This window comes from Vanellus vanellus (assembly GCF_965231255.1).
Source record: "Vanellus vanellus genome assembly, chromosome: 12".
Lineage (NCBI taxonomy): Eukaryota > Metazoa > Chordata > Aves > Charadriiformes > Charadriidae > Vanellus > Vanellus vanellus.
The window spans coordinates 22,915,666-22,938,232 of record NC_138917.1 but is presented as its reverse complement, the minus strand read 5'-3'; the positions used below and the strand labels follow the sequence as shown (position 1 = coordinate 22,938,232).

General features: G+C 47.0%; 1 protein-coding gene across 5 annotated transcripts in view; it reads right to left on the bottom strand.

Annotated features, from left to right (window-relative positions):
* The window catches only part of RANBP10 (RAN binding protein 10), an 81,719-nt gene that overhangs the window by 13,253 nt on the left and 45,899 nt on the right, over window positions 1–22,567 (bottom strand). For 4 of the 5 annotated variants that reach the window (XM_082489234.1, XM_082489235.1, XM_082489236.1 and 1 more), the window contains exons 4-6: window positions 18,827–18,994; window positions 10,328–10,350; window positions 5,738–5,922 (exon numbers count right to left, since the gene is read on the bottom strand). In XM_082489234.1, coding sequence (XP_082345360.1) covers window positions 5,738–5,922; window positions 10,328–10,350; window positions 18,827–18,994 — 376 coding nt within the window. Of the gene's footprint in view, window positions 1–5,737; window positions 5,923–10,327; window positions 10,351–18,826; window positions 18,995–22,567 lie in introns of those variants that run through there. The other variant, XM_082489238.1, reaches the window with a different exon arrangement.

Below are 22,567 nucleotides of genomic sequence, written 5' to 3'. Positions count from 1 at the left end.
CTTTCAGTACAAGAAAAAGGTATTTTACGAGTCAGCAATAATTTTCAGCCATAAGATTGTAAGCAGGTGTGTAATTTTTAAAACCTGTTTTAAAAACGAGTGCTTCTGGCCGCTGTTGGTGCCCTTGGCCCTTGGCGTGGTAATGAAGTGCATCCCTCGGTGTCACGCACAGCAGCCCGGCCGCCCCGGCTCGACCAGGCCGAAACACTGCACACAGTGATCCGGGCCGGCAGGAACGGAGGGGAAAAGCCAACTCCCGCTTCGGTGTAATTCAGTAGCCAGAGTCAGAGGCTGCAAAGATTTAAATGCTCTACGAAGCTACGCAAAAACTGAGCTCCTCCCTACGCCGTTTCTGCCCGTGGCACCACCGGAAGCGTCCCTGCGTGGGTACGGGCTAATTTTCAGCAATGACTTCTCAATTCTGTGTCTCAGCTCCTTACGACAGCAGTGCTGCACGCTCTCAAACGTTCAGCAGCACGTTTGCATCCAGGGGTACCTCTCCTGAAGTTCTGGAGGAACATTATCGCACTCCACTATGACCTTTGTGACACGGTCATGCAGACAACAAAAACCTTTCAGAATCCCAGGTTCTCCAAAGGAATAGCTTTTACCGCTTGGGAGCCATGGTTGAAACTTGCGGAGAGCAGAAGTGCTCAAATCGCAGGAGCAGCCACCTCCGTGCTGCATCTAGGGGTGCTTCTCTCACCTACAGCGGTTATGGTGGTGGCATGTACTGTCTGTGGCTTTGCTTCTTCAAAACAGAACTCGACTGCACGCTTCTCTGGACTAATTACATAAAGTTCTCCTCCTTCTGCTTGGTACCACTTAAGATTCTCACACCGACAACGCCGAGTCCTTCTGCTTTATCAGAAATAGGGACCTACACCATTCCTCCTCCCGCCATCAACCACACCAGCTGATCTCCAGTCTCAGGTGACTCCTACTCAGATTCTTCATGGCAAACACTAAAAAGATTAGCGATCCTCTAAGACTGTGACAACACATAAAGAAGATGAGTTATCCACACGAGTCCCTTTCAAGGTTTCAAGCACCTGAAAACCTCATCAGATCAGCCTCTCCAGTGACAGCATACCCAGGAGTGCAACACACATGAAGAAGTCTGCCAGATTAATTCTTCTTCTGGAGTATAGTGTCCAGTTCTGGGCTCCCCAGGTCAAGAAGGACAGGGAACTGCTGGAGAGGGTCCAGCAAAGGGCTACAGAGATGATGAGGAGACTGGAGCATCTTTCTGCTGAGGAAAGGCTGAGGGACGTGGGGCTTTTCAGTCTGGAGAAGAGAAGGCTGAGGGGGGATCTTATCAACGCTTATCAATCCTTCAAGGGCGGGTGCCGGGGGGATGGGAACAGGCTTTTGTCAGTGGTGCCCAGTGACAGGACAAGAGGGAACGGGCACAAACGTGACCATAGGAAGTTCCATCTCAACCTGAGGAGGGACTTCTTTGCTGTGCGGGCGGCAGAGCACTGGCACAGCTGCCCAGAGACTGGGGGGAGTCTCCCACTCTGGAGCCATTCCAAACCCGCCCGGACGTGTCCTGTGCCACCGCTGGAGGTGCCCCTGTTCTGGTGGGGGGTGGGACTGGGGGAGCTCCAGAGGGCCCTTCCCATCCTCACCAGTCTGGGATTCCTCTGCTCTCCAGGGAGCCACTCCCGACAGCCAACCTTCCCCAGTGACTGCGCCTCTCAGGACCTGCCAGGGAGGAGAGTCTCTGAAGGGAAGGAGAAGCTTGGCTGCGCACAGTTAGAGATTAACTAAGATACCAGGAATCCTAACAAAGCCACCAGACAAGAAAACATTGGCCCGAGAGCTTGGAGCTCCAAGCTGAAACAGCTGGGCTGCCAACGTGAGGTGCAAGCCCAGACCCGAACCTGCCTACGGAGAGGAGGAAGATGGGAAACACGATGATGATTCTTAAAACTCCAAAGGAGATATGAGGAACTCCAGAGCAGTGACCCTGACGCCTCCACCATGCACGTCAGAAGAAACCATTCTGGAGAACACAAGGATAAACTGGTCCTACTGCAGAAGAACCAACAGCTTTTATGAAGGGAAGTCACGGCTCTCTAATTTGGTGATGTTTTTGGAGGGAGTCTGGAAGCAGGCAGAAAAGAGATACTTTTGCAATCCACTCGGTTGTCCAAAGATATTGCATGGAGCCTTTCGGCAAAGCCTCTCAAAGAAATTGTGTTATCATGTGATAAACGGAAAGGGCCAACATGGCTAAATATCCAGTTAAATAATGGGGTGGCAAAAAATGGTCAGTTTTACCAGGGAAAGGAAAAAAAAACCTCCAGTGCTGCAGGAACCTGTGCTGTTAACATATCCATAAACCAACGCATGACAGACCAGTGTTCTCACCCGATGCAGGTGCTTTTACGTGCAAAGGTGCAGGGCACACTCTTTTTATGAACAAGCTGCTTTCTGAGCACTAGGAACCAGGTATTTCCATTTAAATATCAAGGAACGTCTTCGTTAACTGTGGCTTCTAAGAAATGTTTCCAAAAGCAGACCCTGCTTGACAGCCTGACAAGATGCGTTGCAGAGAGTGGAATGACCCCATAAAGTCAACAATCCAGTACATCAGAGGGAAAATTAACGTTTAAGTCAATGCCACTTGTTACATCTCATCCATGCTGGGTCAGACCAAACATCCAGTTAGCTCAGTACTTGTACCTCCCAACTGGCACAAGCAAACTCCTGGAAAAACATACAGGAACAAGGCACATGTGAAATGATACTTTAAAACCATTGAGTCCAACTATTAACCTACCACTGCCACCACTAAACCATGTCCGTAAGTGCCACGTCTACACATCCTTTAAATCCCTCCAGGGATGGTGACTAACACTTGCCCAGGCAGCCTGCTCCAATGCTGGACAACCCTTCACGTGAAGAAATTTTCCCTAATATCCAATCTAAACCTCCCCTGGCACAACTTGAGGCTGTTGCCTCCTGTCCCATCGCCTGTTCCTTGGGAGAAGAGACCAACCCCCCCTCACTACCCCCTCCTTTCAGGGAGCTGTAGAGAGCGAGAAGGTCTCCCCTCAGCCTCCTTTTCCCCAGGCTGAACACCCCCAGGTCCCTCAGCGACTCCTCACCAGCCGTGTGCTCCAGACCCCTCACAGCTCCGTTGCCCTTCTCGGGACATGCTCCAACACCTCAGTGTCTTTCTTGTTGTGAGGGGCCCAAAACTGAACACAGCACTGGAGGTGGGGCCTCACCAGTGCTGAGCACAGGGGGATGATCACTGCCCCAGTCCTGCTGGCCACACTATGGCCAATACAGGCCAGGATGCTGTTGGTCTTCTTGGCCACCTGGGCACACTGCTGGCTCATATCCAGCCGGCTGTTGACCAACACCCCCAGGTCCTTTTCCGCCGGGCAGCTTTCCCTTTAATTCTTGCAGTACAATTGTTCCTTCATCACCTTCTCAGGATATTTTTTTCCACACTTCTGCCTTACCCCTCACAATGCTGTGGGTACGTGTATTTGTTCCCTGCCGTACACCCACCCCGTACCTTTGCACATCCTGCCTTGGTTTTTATCCATGCTTTTCTCACTTCTCCTACAGACTTTTGGAGAGGAAGAACCAAAATATCACATGGTATTCACATTAAGGGTGTACCACATACACAGTGACAGAATTATTTTTGTCCTCTGTTTTTCCCCTAACAAATTCTAGCATTATTTTTTTTTTTCTGCTTGCTAGCAAAAACATGAGCTGATATTTTCATGCAATCATTCATCATAACCTAAAGATCTCATTCCTTCCTGGAGGGTCCCTTCTTCCCAGCCATTTCTGAACACCCTCAACATCACAGACGCTACCAGCACGCATCCAAGTCTCTCTACGGTCTCCTCTTCCCAAAGTGACAAACCCTTACTCACACATTCCCTCTCTTGTCTCTCTTTTAAACAACTCATAACCCACACTGGACACGTGCCCTCAGCCTCCGGCTGCTTAGTTCCCCCTTAGTTTGCAGCAAGGGAACTTCTCAAGAGCCTTTCGGACTTCCCGGACAAAGACAGCAGCCCAAGAACCATACCCACGTGTCTGCTGGCTCCTCTTTGTAAAACCCACGTCCTATTTCTCCACGTGCCCAATGCATCTTCCCTTCAGTAGTGCTTCTACGGATTTGTCCAAGCCAGACATCAGGGTTGTCTCAGCCCGTCGCTGCCTGACTCTCTTCTGAAACCCTTCACGAAACACGGCGCCATACACACCTTCCTCCCCTTCTCTTCACCCAAGGCAGTTTGGAGAGAAACTCTGTTCCACAGCCACAAGCTCACCTGTTTTCTCTTTGAGTCCCATTAGGACTCGGGGTAAATATCGGATCCCAGAGACTTTCTCCACTTCCTCTCACCTATTTCTTCCAGTGCTTCTTTGACAGACACTTCAATCCCAGCCACAGCCTCTGCCAAGTCCCTCACAAGGAAGCGTCCCAGCGTGACAACCTACCTGATTTCTGGACACAGAGGCAAAGAATTCAACTGGATATGGTCTTATCTTCCCCAAGGTCTCTTTTTACACTGCAATCCTCTATAGGTCCTACAAACTCTCTGGCTGGCCTCCTGCTCCTTATTTTCTTGAAGAAAGGTGTTATTATTATTTACAATAGCTTCTGCTACTTGCTTGTCAAAGGCTTTGCTGGTTGCCCTGAATTACCTGCAAATAACTAAATACAAGACCAGCAAAAAACAAGAACGATCACAGGGATGCGATCATGGCTGCTTCTAAGTCTCCTGGATGACAGTGACCAGTACGAGGTGTTTAGGGAAAGAATATACTAAAAAGGTGAAACACAGAGCTCTCTGTAATCAGAGACAGAGCAATCAGACATAGACTCGGGGGTTTAAAATATAACTATGGAATTGGCCTCCGTGAATTACTGTGAATATTTAAACGTCTATCTTTTAAAATCCACTTATACTTAAACCACCACAAATTCTGGCAGCAGCAAGTCCCACAGTTTCATATACTTCCTGAAAAAAAAACACATTATTTTGTTTTTAAGCCAGAAGGTGCATCTTCTCCAATTCTCGTGCTTTGAGAAACTGTGAGTAATCACTTTCCAGTCATGCTCTTCATGGTGTAAACGACTGAGAGACGACTACAGTCCACCTCCCGCAGTTACCTGTTTCCAAGCTGCGGAGCCTGAGTCAACTCTGTCTTTCTTCAGGCAGAAGGTACTCCTGACCTCTGACAACTCTCGCCAATTGTTCTCATCAAGTGCCACTCAATCCTTTTTGCAACGGGAAATGCATTCGATAATCATAAATTTATAAAGTGCCGTAATTGGGTTTTCAGTTAGGTTGGGTTTGGGAGCCTTTGGTTTAGGCTATTTCTTGCTCTTTCGTTTCTGAATTCAGTTGACTTACATACTGGCTTTTCTCCTACGTTAAGAGTTTTTATGGTGTCCTCTCCACTCCCCTTCCCCCAGTGCATCACCTCAAAGTGTATGTTCTTCCATTCCTACAAGCTTTCATGCAGTCTTTGGCTGAAAACTTCTCCCATATCTTTTACATTTGAAACAGCAGCAATCTACGTAGGAAAGACTATTAAACAACAAAACAGAGGGTAAAACAAATTGAGCAAAATGCACTGACTGGCAATTTTTGCTATAAGAAAGCATAAATTAGTCTTAAAAAAAAAAAAAAAAAGAAAAAGTACTTAAAGCCTAACAGAACGAAAGAAGTGGAACACCAGAACAGGGACTTACTTCTGCAGCATGGCTTGCCACTCGCCTAGTCTGTCTCCTATGGGAAACCGCTTAATGGTGCTCTGAATCTTCGCTCGCCACTCCCTCATGTAGTCCTCGATGTCGAACACAAACGGCTGCTGCCCAAAGTTGGCATCGACTATCTCTCCTGGAGTCTGGAGACCCACTGTAGGGTAGAGATTTGACTGGGAAGGAAGAAAAAGAAACCTGTATTAGAGCCACCTTTCTCCTCCTGGTTCCAGTTATGGGGTTTGGGAAGACAAAGGAGCTGCTCTTTACATTGAAAAACGTAATGGAATAAGAGGGGGCCACAGCCCTTTAGGTACATCTCCAGGAACCCCGTGACTTATTGTGCAGTTATTAAAAGGTATCGCATAAAACCGGAGCAAAGGGTTCAACCCCCCAGCGGCCTGTGACGGATGCCGTGACTGCTGCCTATGGCGCAGCCGCTTTCTGGCTTCGTTTTCCGCAATTTCTACTAAAGTTCAAGAGCCAGCAAATATTAATAATAATAATAATAATAATAAAAAAATATGAAAGGGGCATCATCTCAATCAACAGATCCATGCATCCTCCGCTGTTTCAACGTAACTCCCTTGTTCCTTGGAAGGTGCTGTCTGAGTATTTTACAGCTCTGACGAAAAGGGAACGGGTGGTAGTGGAGCTCTGAGGTTAAGTCTTCGATGATGCCAAGGCAGCAAGCCATCCACACGAGAAATTCCACTACCAATTTCTTTTTAAGAACAAGCGTATGGATCCAAATGGAAGCTTTGACCCGCCACCAGAGCATGGGGGAAAATGAAAAGGTTACCACCCTGAAAATATCTCTAAAATTCAGGCAACAGTTCAGCTTCCAAAGATGACCTAATTGAAAATAGGCGGTCAAAGCCTATCTAGAAGTTCTCTGAATTCAGGCTATTTTAAGAATAAGCTTATGGATACGAACCGAATCCCTGAGCCCACCTAAATGCGGGGAAAAGAGAAATGGCATCAGAAAAGGTACAGGGCTGCCTGGTTCTCATCGCTCTGGATCACATTTTTTAAGAGAAGGTTCCATTCACCGTCGCGTTACTTTTCTGCAGCACAAATTACTTCTCTGTTTGCAACGCAGACTTCGCTAATCCTCCGCTTCGCAGCATCTGCTGCCGGCCCGCGGGGTTTAGGAGGAAAGCGCTCTCACGCTACTCGTGAACTGTTTGGCGTTGGTTTTTTTCGCTTTGCTCTAACACACTGGAGACCGCCGCAGCCAGAAACCAGACATGGGGCAAGGCACACGGATGCACGCGGTGGAAGTCTGGAAGGTGCTTGGTTGCGGTGTCTTGCTCATGGTTGAACCCGTGTCAGTCATTAGGTCAGCACAGGAGCAGACCTCTCTCTCCAGGTAAAATCAGAGAGAACTACTACTGGTGGGTTGATGGTCATCCTGAAGAAAGCAAGGATGATTCTCTCCTCCTCTATAGCAAGGGCCATGGGATTTCCTACAATTATCTGGAAAATTTATTCAACTAATGCTTCACTATTGCAGAGCCCCGAGACATTGGCAATGCCATTGATCTTCCCTTGAGACTTACTGTAGTTGCGATCTTTACTTTTTACTAAAGGTATTAAGGGAACTCAGCAGAACCCTAAGCGCATCGGCGAAACCACAGCCAGCACGTCGCGGGAAGTGATCGCGCAGATCCCCGCCTCCACATCCACGTCCCCGGGACAGGAAAGACATTCACAAACGGAGTCCAGCAGAGCTGTGCTAAGACGGTGAGAGGGCCGGAACGCCTGGCAGACAAGGAGAGGCTGAGGGAATTAGCTTGGAGAAAAGACGGCAAAAGGGAAAATCTAACGGCAAGTCTCCCACTCCCAAAAGGGAGGTGACAAAAAAGATGGAGACAAATTCTTCTTAAGGGTGTTCAGTGAAAGGACAATGGGCACAAGCCGCAGGCAGGGAAATTCTGATAGGACATGAGGGAGAAATTCTTCCTTGCGAGGATGATTAAAGACCGGGATAGGTTCCCAAAGAGATTGCAGCATCTCTGTTCTCAGTGATTTTCAAAACTCAACTGAATAAGGTCCTGATCAATCTGCTCTACCTTTGAAAGTACCGAATCTCAAATATCAAAGAAAAAAAAAATGAATCTATAAATACAGGCTGGGAAGTGACATCAGAAACCAGGATGATCGCATCATTGCTGACTCAGCGCACCTCTTCCTTTCCCGTTCTCACACCGAGGAAGTTTCTGGGTTAGAGAGGTGTGCAAAGAAATACAGCATGATAAAGGAGGAGCTCCCAGAGGAAAATGCCGTATTTAAAGTCCTCCTTTCTTTCAGATCTAGCTGACAAGGAAATATCTTTAATGAGGGATCAGATCTTTTCCACAGTCTATACTTTAGACCTTTTTATTAACTTAACTTTTTAGTATTATGAACCCAAGGACTTCCGAAGCCAGGAATCAGACACCCAAAATACTTGGAAGTTAGAAGTAAAAAAAAAAACCCCAAGTTACAACATATCATGTATTTTTCAGCCACTTTTGGGTATGTTTGTCTTTGAGGGGATGCTGCCTACCCCGAACTTCTCTCAGACCATCTCCGAGTTAAAATTCCATTTTTCCCATGTGGGATGTGTCCTCTGTTTAGCAGCTGTTGGGAACTGCACGTATCTCCCCCACCCTGCCAGACGCAAAGAGACATCATGCTATATGTTTATCAGGTTTTAGTCTACGACCTCTTTAATAAACAGCACCACATCTTCGCAAACACGGCCAACGTTGCCCTAATTGTACACTTCACCTCTTGCTAGCGTGACCTTCCAAATTCTAAACACCTGGAACCACAGTGCTTTAAATTAAATCAGTCCCTTCTTTAAAAATCACACTCTATTTCAGAACCACAGAATGGTTTAGGTTGGAAGGGACCTTAAAGATCATCCAGTCCCACCCCCCCTGCCCTGCGCAGGGACACCTCCCACCAGCCCAGGTTGCTCCAGGCCCCGTCCAACCTGGCCTTGAACACCTCCAGGGATGGGGCAGCCACAGCTTCTCGGGGCACCCTGCACCAGGGGCTCACCACCCTCAGAGTGAAAAATTTCTTCCTAATACCTAATCTAAATCTGCCCTCTTACAGTTTGAAGCCATTCCCCCTCGTCCTATCACTCCATGGAAAAAGTCCCTCCCCGGCTCTCCTGGAGCTCCTTTAAGCACTGGAAGGCCACAATAAGGTCTCCCCGGAGCCTTCTCTTCTCCAGGCTGAACAGCCCCAACTCTCTCAGCCTGTCCTCATAGGAGAGGTGCTCCAGCCCTCGCAGCATCTTTGTGGCCCTCCTCTGGCCCCACTCCAACAGGTCGATGTCTTTCCTATGTTGGGTGCTCATGGACAGGTAAAATATTCTTTAATAAACTGTACTTGGACCAATGAATAAACCACTGTGAAACAACCCACATAAAGAGTGTTTCTGGCTTAGACTACACTGCAACGATACCAAGTTCAAAGAGCCTAGGAACAAAAAACCAAAAGCTGTATTGACAGCTGATGTGAAAAGGCAAATTAAGTAACTTGGAACGTCCTTCAGCGCAGACATTGGTTGGGATATGGGAGAGATCTGCAAAGCCATAAAACCCATTGGGAAGGTGAACAGGGAGTGCTAGTCGTTACTTCTCATAACACAAAAATTAGCAGAACAAAACGAAATTTTTGGCAGGAGGTGCAAAACAAAGAAAAGCAAGCTTTCTTCCACACAATGTGGAAGTCAGCCAAGAAAATCCATTACTTTGGAAGCCTAAACAAGTCATGAAAACTAAGAAATTCCTGAGACAAAATTAATTTGGGGTTATTAAGTACAGAGACAGCAGTGCAACCTCAGGGACAAGAAGTTCTGTGTCCAAAAGGAACAGATGCAGTGATGTGCCGCTGTATGCCTGACCTGGTTTTATCTTCTTTTCCTAAACACCTGCTCCTTGTCCAGGAACACTTGGGTCTGAAAAAGAGCAATTGTTTATTTGTTCATGACCCACTAGGAAAGTTGTGCTTTTGTAGGACCCAACTAGACGTTACTGCCCGGTGTAACTCAGCTGGTGTCGCTGCACTCCAGAGTAACTCGACATAGGGGTTGGCCAATCAGAGGAGTAACTATCAGCCCCACGTGGATGCCAAATATGTTCCTCCAGCAACTCCACCACGGCTGCAAAACTTGGATGAGAGCTGAGAATAACAACATGAGGCATTTTGGGGCTCTCTGATGATGGGACGTGAGTGGCTACTCAATGACTTTGCACATATGCTCCCCACAGTTGAAGCTGCATTTGGAAGACAGTGACCTGCAATGAAGTTTGAATCCTTGCTTTAATTCCAGAAGGAGCAACATATTCTTAGAGGCGGTGAAGGATGAGAGGAGGCACGTGAGTAGCCCGCAAACCCAGCCACAGGATTACGGAGTTTCAGAAAAAGGAGCATCCCCATCATTCAGTAATATGCATTACCATTTTTTTTAACAGGGCATCAAACAGAAAGAAAAAAAAAATAAAAAATCACACCCCCTCACTCTTCCCCCTCCCTTCTGTTTGCATCCTTAGTTAAAATACTGAAAATAGGTGTACTTACAGGGAGGTCTGTAAAGGCTATACCTGTGGGGGGAAAAATATTAGAATTAAAAAGACAAAGGATTTTTTTTTCCCTGCTTGGCTACATCCTTAACATGCTACAAAACGTTACTGCATTTCAATAAATCCCAGCTCTGACCCTGCATTTCACCACCTCTCGTACTTAGAAGTAACTTCCCTCCCCGGTCCCCTCCTCTGCAAGGTTTTGCATCTGGGGAAAGGTTCAGAGAAAAGCCTAAATGTTTCGGACATCTCTCCCCCAAAATTTGATTTTCTAAAAAGCAGCTCCTCTTTTCTTTGCTTCTCCCTGTGTCGCTACGACGGAGTTTGTTCTCAAGACTCACTTTGGCTTTAGAAACAGAGTTTCACTATAACGTTGCTTTGGTTTAGGCTGTAACTAGTTCTTCTTACCAGCCAGAGAGACAGGAATGAACGCTGAACACTTCGCAGTACAGCTGGGGAACAGCCTTGCAACGGGACGGAGCTGCAGCCAGGAGCACCTGAGAAATACTGCGCAAAGCACAGCTTCAGCCTCACCTACGCTGCTACAGTTCCAGATGCGAGAGATGGGGAAAAAAAGTGTACGGTTTCCCTTTTTTGTTTACACTTGGCTTGAAGGAAAAGAGATATTTAAGCAGCGGCAGCCTAGGATGGCTAAGGGAGTTGAGGCCGGAGACAACGCTCAGCTGCACGCAGGCTGTCCCCCGGCACCGCTCTGCGATGTTCTGCCTCTGGTTTAGACGTGGTGCACGTCCCTCCATCCCCCACGGGCGAGATCCGGATCCGGCAGCGAGGCAGGAGCACGGCGAGAGGGAGCGGCTGAGCTTAATTCCTCTTTTAAGCGAATATTTCAGGAATCAATCTGGAAGGTGCCGCCTTGCCCCATGCGCGCTCCCAGCAATGCTTTCTGTCCCCAGCCAGAAGGTGGCTGGTACCCACCCCAGTATGCCCAGTTCTCGCACACGTCCCACCTCTCAGCCCCGCAGCGGTCCCTCCTGCCTGGCACTGGAACGCACCACAGCCTGCACAGAAGCAAGAGCACAGCAAATTCTCCGAGTTTAATGTTAGAACTATTCTAACCAAGAGCTGCAACGTAATGGTACCACATCAGCCTGAAACTGTAATTTAAACCAATTTTCAGAGTCAACGTAGGAAACAAATAATTACTATTCAAAACAGCACAGCTCCAAAATCAAATGCTTAGAAAGAAATCCCGAATATTTTGCTAAATAAGCAGCCCGTAAGGTTTAATTAACACCCTGGCAGATAGCCAATACGGTTTAATTAACATCATGGCAGTTTGGACCTCGTCTGTTGAGTACCCTCTCCAGAACCCAACCAACTCGATGGTTGGACTTGATGATCTTAAAAGTCCCCTCCAACCGACGATTCTATGAAAAATTGTGTATACGAGTGATGTTGAGTACCTGGCTAAGAAAAACATTCCGTAAGCGTTTCTCTCACTCCGTCACTTTGCCCAAATATCATTCCTCACTCAAACTCGTTTTTCACTTCCCACTTGTTCTGCTCAGCTGGATGAAAGCTTGTTTCTACCCTTACACTAGAATGAGGTCAACCTCTTTGAGTCTGCAGCCCACTGGAGTCCTCCTCTGCCACCCAGGATCACTGAGAGCCAAAGGTGGCTCGGCTTTGCCATGACAACTTGTGGAGCTGCTTCCAGCCCACAGACAAGCGTATGACTTTTGAGCAGACTACAAGGTGGGTGGAAAATTGGCTGGACTGCCAGGATCGAAGGGTTGTAATCAGCAGCTCAAAGTCCAAGTGTTGTCCCTCAGGGATCGATGGAAGGGCTGATACAGTTTAATGTCTTTAGTAACGACCTGGCCCACGGAATGGCGTGCACTCTCAGCGGGCTCACAGATGTTATCAAACGGGAGAGCGGACAATACGTTGGAGGGCGTACTGCTATTCAGAAGAACCTCAAGAAATGATCCAGCATAAACCTCACGAAGCTCAACGAAAGGGACTGAAGAGCCCTTCCACCAGGCTGTAATATTCCCAGAAAACAGGACAGGCGGGGGCTGACTGGAGAGAAAGCAGATCTGAAGAAAAAGACGCAGGAGGTCCCGCTGGGCAACAAGTTGAGCAGGAGTCAGCAGCAGGTCCTTGCAGTGAAGCAGGTCACCTCCTGAGCTGTACTGGTAGGAGTACAGCTGGGGCTGCATTAGTAAGAGCGCAGGTTAAGGGAAGAGATTGCTCCCTTCTCTTCAACACTTGTGAGTCTAAACTCGGGAGTATCATGTCCACCTCTGGGCTCCCCAATACAAGACAGACAGTGAGACCGGAGTGAGTCCAGCAGAGGCCAACAAGATGAAGAGAGGCTAAGGGAAAAGGGGTCATTCAGTCTGAAGAATATTAGGGAAGACACTTACTGCTGCCTACAACTACCTTATGGGAGGGTATAGAAAAGACAGAGACAGACTCTTCCCAGAGATGCGTGGTGACAGGAGACAGGAGGCAACAGAGACAAGTTGAAGCATGGGGAATTCAGATCAGATATTAGGTGGGAAAAATTCAGGATGAATGTGGTCAAACACTGAATCAGAGGACCGGAAAAGCCCCCTGAGGCATCTCTGTTCTTGGAGGCAGTAAAAACTTGACTAGTTTCTGAGCAACGTGATCTAATTGATGCAGCAGGGTGTTGGATGCATGACCTCCAGAGATCCCTCCCAATGAAAATTCCTCTATGACTCTATAAACAAACTTATTACATTGCCTTGAAATTAAGGCATTTGTATGTTTTGCACCCTGTTATGTAACTAAGACCAATAAAACGCTTTATGTGTACAGAACTGGATCTGTTGCACAAATATGTCTGCTTAGAGAGTTCATCCTGAATCCGCTCTGCTACACACCTGCATCCACCACAGTAGACAGCAGAAAGCCAAAGAAACACAGCTCTGACTAGGCAGCTGAATTCGAAACCGCGCTCTTCCTCTGCAGCACCTCCAAACCCTGGATCCAATTTAAAATAACAAACTTTGTAAATCTGAAGATGTAAGAACTGGATCGCTCAAGAGGTCAGGAAGCAAGAGCGAGTGTGTGAAGAGCCTCTCCTGTAAGTCCACGATGTTAACCTGATCATCAAGGCAGTGATATAAAGACATTAAATGAAGGTTCAGTGCAATCAAACCCTTCCACAGACTTTCCGTGACTAACACACACACGTCTCCAGGCACACAACATCCTTGTGGACCTTCTAGCCCAACTCTACCCACCACCCAGCACCAATCATCCTGTCTGCCTCACCATTGGCCATTTTCTTCACAAGACATTTCAGAATCCAATTTGCACAAGACAACATACGTTTGGGTGATCAGCTGCAACACTCCATTCCCTACAGGGCAGGGTACTCCTCCGGCCCCCGTTCAGGTAATCGTAACTCAGAGAATGCATAAGCAGCGCTGATCCACTGCAATACACAACATCGCGTTCAGCAACATGGGAATCTTTAAAGAGGAGATGAGGAGATGTCAGCCCATGAAATACTCAAATACTTTTACGACTTGCTGCTGAGGACAGGCGCTACAGCTCTCCTCACCCAGCTCTACACGCTCCCAGAAACACTTATCATCCAACCAAGCCACTCGGGTAAAACTGCTCTTACAGTGAAACCAGGCTGCAGCCAAGTTCGATATTGTCCATGGTTCATCTTTAAAGGCTTGTTTTAAACCTCCTAACGCTCTTTCTCTCTGCAAAGTTGGTTTGAGGACAAACCTGGGCAAAGCTGGGATGGACATCTGCGGATCTCTATGACAAGGAGATTTCTTCATCATCTCTACTGTTCCTGTTAATCTCTAAACTGGTTGAGAATGAGCATTTCACTTTACAGGTTAACTTGGTCTTTCCAAGCGCCCGCACGAGAACTCAGACTACAGGAAGTTTTCTATGCCAAGACTTCAGAGGGTTGCAGGCTCTTTTTATAGCCCTGCTGCTCCATTTACCTTGGTCTGCTGTCAAAGTCTGAGATCTGGAACGCTCCCACACTAGCCCCTGAGCAAACTCATCCACTTAATTCTGGACACCCGTAGCAGCCACATTCCTCCATCACGTCCTGTGTCCAAAGCTCTCTGCTCTGTGGCTGGAGCCCCAACACTCCTCACATCTCCTAATTCACTCTCACCACACTTCTAGCCACATCTCATCGTGCTTTTTATTGCCAGGACTCTGCTCAGAACTTGTCAAAAGCATTTCATCAGCAGTCAGAAGACATTAAAGACATTTTTCATAATAGAGAATTAAGACTACAAACGATGTCAAACAGTTTTCATGAGACGTCTCCAAAGTTCAAGACTTAGCTCCAACCAGAACATGCAGAATTTGTGACGGCCAAGAAAACAGTTTTTATACAGTGCTCCTGATGCATCCGATTAAATGGAAAAGTATGGAGACCATGGAATATCATAATTAAGCAAGAGGAGAAATTGCAAGGAAAACAAAGGGGGGGTGTGTCTAATTAACAGATGAAAAGGAGAGGATGAAATGGTGCAGAGAGAAATGGCGAAGGGAGAATATCATCTTTAGCTAGAGTAATTCCACCAAAAGCGAGAGAAATTCAAATGCCCAGAGGCAGGGCCCTGAATCCCTGCTTGTCAAGCTAACTGGCATCGCAAAGGGGCTGATTAGTCTCACGAATATTTTTTATATCTGCCGCAGGATTACATAATGACCTAATTTCCCAAGAGGAGAGCGATACAGCTTCAGCGGCTTTGTGTCAGGGAACATCAAGAAAAAGCACATTCATCCCTTTCTTGGTAAATCTGGGGTTTACACAACACAGAAATGAGATTCTCAGGTCAGCGTAAGTATCACAAAATGCTCGGGATCTTCATGGAGATGCTTCCACTGGGGCAGAAAGTGTTCTGACTTTCCAATAAATCATTGCTCCTGCCTCCACGTGGTCTTGGTTCCTCTGCTGAGACCTGCCTCACCCCCTCTCTCACCTCTACCCGCTCAGTGCTCCCGAGAAACTGCGTAAGAGCCAGACGACTGGGATCTATGGTCTGCTGGGGCTCAGACACGCTCTCCTCAACATTCAGTGGGAAGCACTTCTCTTGAGTGTTGTGTTCCTTTATCAATGGCACAAATAGACACTACTGGCCCTTAACAAGAGTCTTCCTGGCTGAGGTTTTCATTCTGCTTTTGTAAAAAGACAGTAAAATGTTCCGGTAGCTTTTAGGGGGTGGGGGTTCAGCCCAGCAATGACTGATGGGCTGCGACTCCCTCGTACTTCCATCACTGCCCTTCTAACCGCATCACCTCTCCTCTCTGAGTACAACCACTAGAGCTGAAGGAGGAGCTGGTACACAAATGAGCCGGTTGTGAACACTCAAGAGAGTCTCCTACCTATAACTTTCTCATACATCTCACATCTTGTACCATACATCTGAAAAGTCCACAAGGAGGACACCCAGGAGACAGCAATTCTTATGATCTACTGTTGTTCTCTAGGCACGGTATAATGTAATTCCCTTCCTTTCCTGTTTCTTCCCACTGGCACTGTTCACTGCTGGGGTAGGCTGCTCCCCAACGGATCACTCAATGTCAGACTAGAAAACAAGAGCTTTCTACCCAAAACTCCCATCTTTGAAGGAACCCAAGCTCCCATCTTTGAAGGAACCCAAACTCCCATCTTTGAAGGAACCAAAACTCCCATCTTTGAAGGAACCCAAGCTCCCATCTTTGAAGGAACCCAAGCTCCCATCTTTGAAGGAACCCAAGCTCCCATCTTTGAAGGAACCCAAGCTCCCATCTTTGAAGGAACCCAAACTCCCATCTTTGAAGGAAAAGGAACGCTAAAAATCAAGAAGAGAAGACCAGGCAACTTCATTGCGGCAAAGACCTCCAGATGTCCCAAACGAAACAAATCTCTGAGCAGGACACAAGGCAAAGAATGGGAGGACGGTAATGACGAAATGCTATACAGAAGTCACTGAACTGTGCTCTTTGTTTGGCTCCACCTGCCCGGACACCCCGGCACAGCACGGCTCTGGGAACAGAAGGGAGGATGGAACATGGGACAACTTTTCAGCTGACACCCCTTCTACTCTGCAGACTCCTGGTCACTAAAAAAAAAAAAAAACTAAATTTCAAATTAACAAATTTGTATTCGTTAAATAGAAGACGTGGCCTCCTCCTGACCACCACATTTTTGTTGTGACGAAAAGTAACAGCACCGTGAGGGTGAAAAACGGGGAAGCTGGAAAACCACCTACTCAAACAAGGGAAAACAGCCAGAGGGGCACAGCACAAACCACTACACTACTTCTGTGTAAATACACGTGAAAAAAATCAAGGACAGCAACTAAAAGGAGAGATTTTGTGAAATCTTTTTAACTATTTCAGCACCTTAGTCGCTGTTGTATGGTGAATTTGTCTCATTCCTAAGCAACGCCATCAGCGTTGTCTTCCCAGTACCGGACTGACCAGGGCAACATCCACAGACCATGAGTTAAATTTAGAATAATCCAGCTACTAGAAATCTGGGCAATTAACTAATACTTATGGACTCTTAGTGTCTCCACTAGTGACTGATGTTGCTACGTAGTAAGCCACAAGTCTTCACTAGGAGTCCTCCAGCATCAAACAGTCTGGCTGATAAATAGTTATAGTTTCAAAAAAGAAGCCAGATCAGACACTCAGCTCTGAGAAGCTCCTCCACCGGATCAAGGCTTCATTTATAAAATTAGAATGTTAAAAACAAGTCTCAAAGGATGCTCAAAGAATCTTTTTTTCCATTCAGGGCTGGAGACCTCTTGACATGTTGTGAAGCGTCAGGACCAGTTGCTGAATGCATGGTCCCAGACTCAATCTAGAATGTTTCTCAGAAGGCACATGCCTCATTTCTAGGCAACCATCCCCTCACAACTCAACAAACAGCGGGTATGAAATTAGATGAAAACTGAAAACAAATTTCCAAAAGGAGTTTGTCTGCACAAGCATCATGCCTTTCTGCATTTGCCTCAGAGGAAGGATGTTTCTTGAGGTTTGAGGGGGAAAAGCCCACATCTCAGCTCCACATCTCTACTATACCTGTAGCGTTGTGTGCTACTTTCACAGGACCACAGCCTGGCTGAGGTTGGAGGCACCTCTGGAGGTCATCTGGTCCAACTCCCTGCTCCAGCAGGGCCACCCAGAGCCGGCTGACCATGACCGTGCCCAGATGACTTCTGAATAACGCCATGGATGGAGACTCCACAGCCTCTCTGGGCAACCTGTGCCAGCACTTGGTCACCCTCACAGTGAAAGTGTCTCCTGATGTTCAGAGGGAACCTCCTGTGTGTCAGTTTGTGCCCATGGCCTCTGGTCCTGGAATTGGGCACTAGTGAGAAGAGCCTGGTTCTGTCTGCTTTGTACCCTCCCTTCAGGTATTTAGACATATTGATGAGATCCCCCTGAGTGCTCTTCACCAGGCTGAACAGCTCCAGCTCTTCCCTCCTAGGACAGATGCTCCAGTCCCTTCATCATCTTGGCAGCCCTTTGCTGAGGTCTCTCCAGTATGTCCATCTCTCTCTAATACTGGGGAGCCCAGTACTTCTCCCAAGAGCTCACCAGAAACTATGCACTCTCCAGACACACGCTGCACTCCAATCCCACTCCTTCCTTCAGCCCAGCCAGTAACTCAAACCAGCTTTTGTTCTGGGAAGTGGTTTGAGTGGGGTATTTTTCCACCAGCTGCTTCGTCTTGAATTCAACACAGTAGAACTGACACAGCAAGGAGAAGCAAAGGAAAGGAGTGCTTGGTCCTGCCAAACCAAATGAATTCCAGCACAAAAAGTGAGAGGAACTTATCAAAGTTTACTGCATGTCTTATGTGACAAAAAAAAAAAAAAGAAAGAAAATAATTTTATTTATTTATTCATGTCATCCAAGGGAAAAACATTGTACGTGCAAATGGCCATAAGTTTCTATTTTCGACAAATCAGATACGATGGATGCCAGGAAAACATCTGTGAGATATTCCTTTGGGCAAAATTTTGAAGTCCTTAACTTTACGGGAACTACTGACACAACTGCGGAATGAACCAAGTTATAGGTCAGTGCTTAAGTAAGACTTCTTATGTTGAATTAATGTCTGACTTTGGGAACGCTTGGACCAAAGTGTTAAAAGTTTACAGAGGGACAAAAGTCCCTTTAAAAAGTGAAAAGACGGATACAGTGGCTTTGTAGTCAGTCGAACAATACACTGACTAAACTTCCCACTTCTTTATTCCCCTGTATCCCAGCCATTAGCTATCTCATCCAACCTCCCACCGGCTGTGCAGTAGCAGAGGAAAGGGGCAGAAACTGGGGATGCTGGAAATATTCACGTCTTGGAGCCCATTTCCATCTCCTGACTGCTGCTTAGTGCTCTTTTTCTCTCCCGTTTCTTAAATCTTACCCACAAATGTGGGACAAGAGTTAGAACGCATGCAAAATACTGGAGTAAACGGCAGCAGCGAGAGCGGGGCCTCTCCTGAGAACACCTTCCTTTCCTTACCTAAACTGTGGCCGTTTTTCGTGTAAAAGCAGGTATTGTTGATAAGGTTAACGCAGCAGCCGATCACATCTCCAGTGGTGAACGTAGGGCCATAGGGCTGTCCTGTCCCCGAAGAGCAGAAGGAGTGCCCATCGTCGCCGTGGTACCCATAAGAATGTTTATCCCATCCTGCAAAAGATAAGAGAGAAGAACAGGTCAGCAACGACGCCAGTTTAGCGGAATGACACGGCAGCTACAGCTCTCAGGACACAACTTGCCAGACACAACTTGATTCCCACTTCTGATTAATCCCAATATCGATTTTCACATCCCGGTAACTGAAAAGAAATTAATGATCATCAATCATAGCTCATCATTTGGGTTTCAACCTCGTTTGTTCCTTATGAGAACTAATAAAAAGAACAGATTGCCAAAAGTCATTTTGGCAAAGACAAATATTTTTTTGTTTGTTTTAAAAAAACATTAAACCCCTGTTTCTGTTTTATCTTGCCTGCAGTGAAACAAGCTCCCCTTTGTAAAACATTTGTGTTTCCCACTAAAACAATCTTCCAGCAAAACCATTTAAAAAAAAATAATTCTCGTCCAATGGCAGCTTTGTCCGTACGTGCTGCTCACAGCCGTAACCGAATGGCTTGGGGCAATTTTTGCACTCTCACATTTACATTTCCCTTCTAACAGTTTCTAAGGATTTCTGCATTCCCTTTGGGCAACAACATTTCCCATGCTGCGCGCAGCTTAAAACACAACCCTTAAATGTCAACGGGCAATTTTCCAAGTGGTCAATTCTAACATTAATATCTTTTCTTTCTTCTGCCAGTAACGCTGTGCCTAGGGTTAAAGCCTACTTGCTCTTTTCTACATCTCACAGTAATTCCATCATTCCGAGTTCCTGATTTTGTTCTGTTCTACCCCAATTCTGTTGTAAATTCTTTTGCAAATTTCTTACGTGTAGAAATGCCAGATACAACTGGTAACTACTGCAAAGAAGAGAGACTAATCCACACTTTAAAAGCTGAAGGGTTCTTCAGGCAACGCACTGGTCTTCTCTTTTCAGGACTCTCATCTCCCTCTTCCAGAAGAGAGGACAGTGCTCCCGTGGTGGCGGCCACAGAGTGATTTGGCGAATGCCACCTGAGTCGACTAACCTGTGCCTGCCAACTTCAGGTGCCACCACCGCTCAAGATGGCTTATCCCTGCCTCTCTTAGGAGACCAGCCCCGGCAGTTTAAAGAAAGCATGACACACTGTCTTATAATAAGACTTCAAGAAAAATCAGGGTCTTCTCCAGCTCTTTGGAGCCTTCCTGTGAATTACACAATCAAACCCACATCTCACAGAGAGATGTACTTCTTAGCAAAAAGCCTGAGAACAGACACAGTTCCTTCAATAAAAACCACCTGTGTTTAGAATGGAAACGGTTGGATCCTTGGGCAGTCTGCGCCAACTGAAGTGGAAGTGAAAGAAAGTGCTTTCACCATCTACTGACCTTATACAACCTAAGGGTAGTGCAGAATCTGTTCAATGGGGAGCAACGGTTTTGGCAAAAGGACTACAGAAGAAATGCAATGACCATGAGAGGAGAGGGGTTAAAAAAGTAGAAAGCGCAACATTCTGCAATAAGGCAAAAAAAAAAAGACCGAGCCCACTGCAAACCACAGAGAGGAGCCCTGTGAAGGTGGGCTGGAGCACTTCTGCGAGCCACCATCCCTGCAAAAACAACAACGTCATGAGGGCACTAGAAATTCAATCCCGTCAAACGGTGCTCAGCTACATGCACCCGAGTATCTTATGATCAGCGGCACCCACATGCTCAGGGTTTCTCAGAAAAGCGTGAAACGTTCGGTGCGTGCCAAGGCCCTCCGTTTGTTGCACCACACCACACGAATGCCAACGGACAAGTCAGGGAATGGAGCAAGACTGAAACATGCCACGGTCTGAGATTTTGGACCTCGGGGCAAAGATTAGGAGTGAAAGGTGTGAAAGACGTCTAGCGAATCCTAGTCTAGAAATGGTGAATAATTTCCTCGGTTAAGTCCCACACACCCACAGGAACAGACTGAGATGTCCCATGAGTCTTCCCTCGGACCAGCTCCAAACAAGCTGTTGACGGTAACACCAGTCCTGTTTAATATCTTCGTGAAAGACAGAGACAACAGCACAGACAGCACCCTCCGCACGCTCGAGAACGATGCCAAATCGGGTTGCCAAAAACAAAGGAGGGAGCGATAGGGGCTCTAGAGTCTGTTGTCAAACTTCCACTGCTAAAACTCCATCCAGTAAAAATATCATTGAAATATTGAGTTTTTAACAGTGTGGCTCCTTTCCACTATCCCTTTTATTTTCTCTGCTGCTGGCCAGTGAAAGGCTGCCACCGCTGATCTATTATTTTAGGCTCCCCAAAACACGTGTGTCAGTTCAGAACTTAGAATCGTAGAATGGTTTAGGTTGGAAAGGACCCCGAAGATCATCAAGTTCCAACCCCGCTGCCATAGGCAGGGACACCTCCCACTGGCCCAGGTTGCCCAAGGCCACGTCCAGCCTGGCCTTGAACACCTCCAGGGATGGGGCCTCAACAACCTCTCTGGGCAACCTGTTCCAGTGCCTCGCTACCCTCAAAGTGAAAAACTTCTTCCTAATGTTTAATCTGAACCTGCCCTCTTCCAGTTTAAAGCCATTCCCCCTCGTCCTATCACTACGTGCCCGAGTAAAAAGTCCTTCCCCAGCTCTCCTGTAGGCCCCCTATAGGGACTGGAAGGCTGTAATAAGGTCTCCCTGGAGCCTTCTCTTCTCCAGGCTGAACAGCCCCAACTCTTTCAGCCTCTCCTCATAGGAGAGGTGCTCCAGCCCTCGGATCATCCTCGTGGCTCTGCGCTGGACACACTCCAGCATGTCCATGTCCTTCTTATGGTGGGGACTCCAGAGCTGGATGCAGTACTCCAGGTGGGGTCTCATGAGAGTGGAATAGAGGGGCAGAATCACCTCCTTTGACCTGCTGGCCACACTTCTGATGCAGCCCGGGATACGGTTGGCAGCCCAGGATACAGTTGGCAAACTTCTCTAATGAAGCTGTTGGTAACTTCAGATGATAACTAATCAATTTATGTCCTAAGCTACTTAATAACAGAACCCAAATACAGACTTCTAGCTCTTCTGCATACAAAACATTCCTGGCATTACAAAGCATTTAGTAAGAACTTGTCATCAGTTACATTGAAGTGGTCAGATGCTTACACACCATGCACCAGGTAGAGCGACTGTGAGAAACACAACTGCGTGCTCAACCGTGAGGGCAATTTCACAAAACACTTGTGCCAATGCAGACACTACAAGTTCTGTAGTCTAAGAAAAAAAAAAAGTTTCATTACCTACAGATCACGACTGATCTGACTTAAAAACCCTCCTCCTGCTCCTTTAAGACTTGTGCTTCACCGTATCGGTACTTGCTGTACCACCAAAGGTGGTGATGAACTCATTGATGAGATGAGTCCAGGCAGATGACCTACCTGGACTTGTGCAAGGCATTTGACACTGTCCCGCACAACATCCTGGTCTCTAAATTGGAGAGACATGGATTTGACTGATGGATCACTCAGTGCATAAGGAATTGGCTGGATGTTCGCGCTCAAAGAGTTGTGGTCAATGGCTCGATGTCCAAGTGGCGAGCAGTGACAAACAGTGTTCCTCAGGGGCCCGTACTGGGACCAGTACTTTTAACATCTTTGTTGGCAACATGGATGTTGGG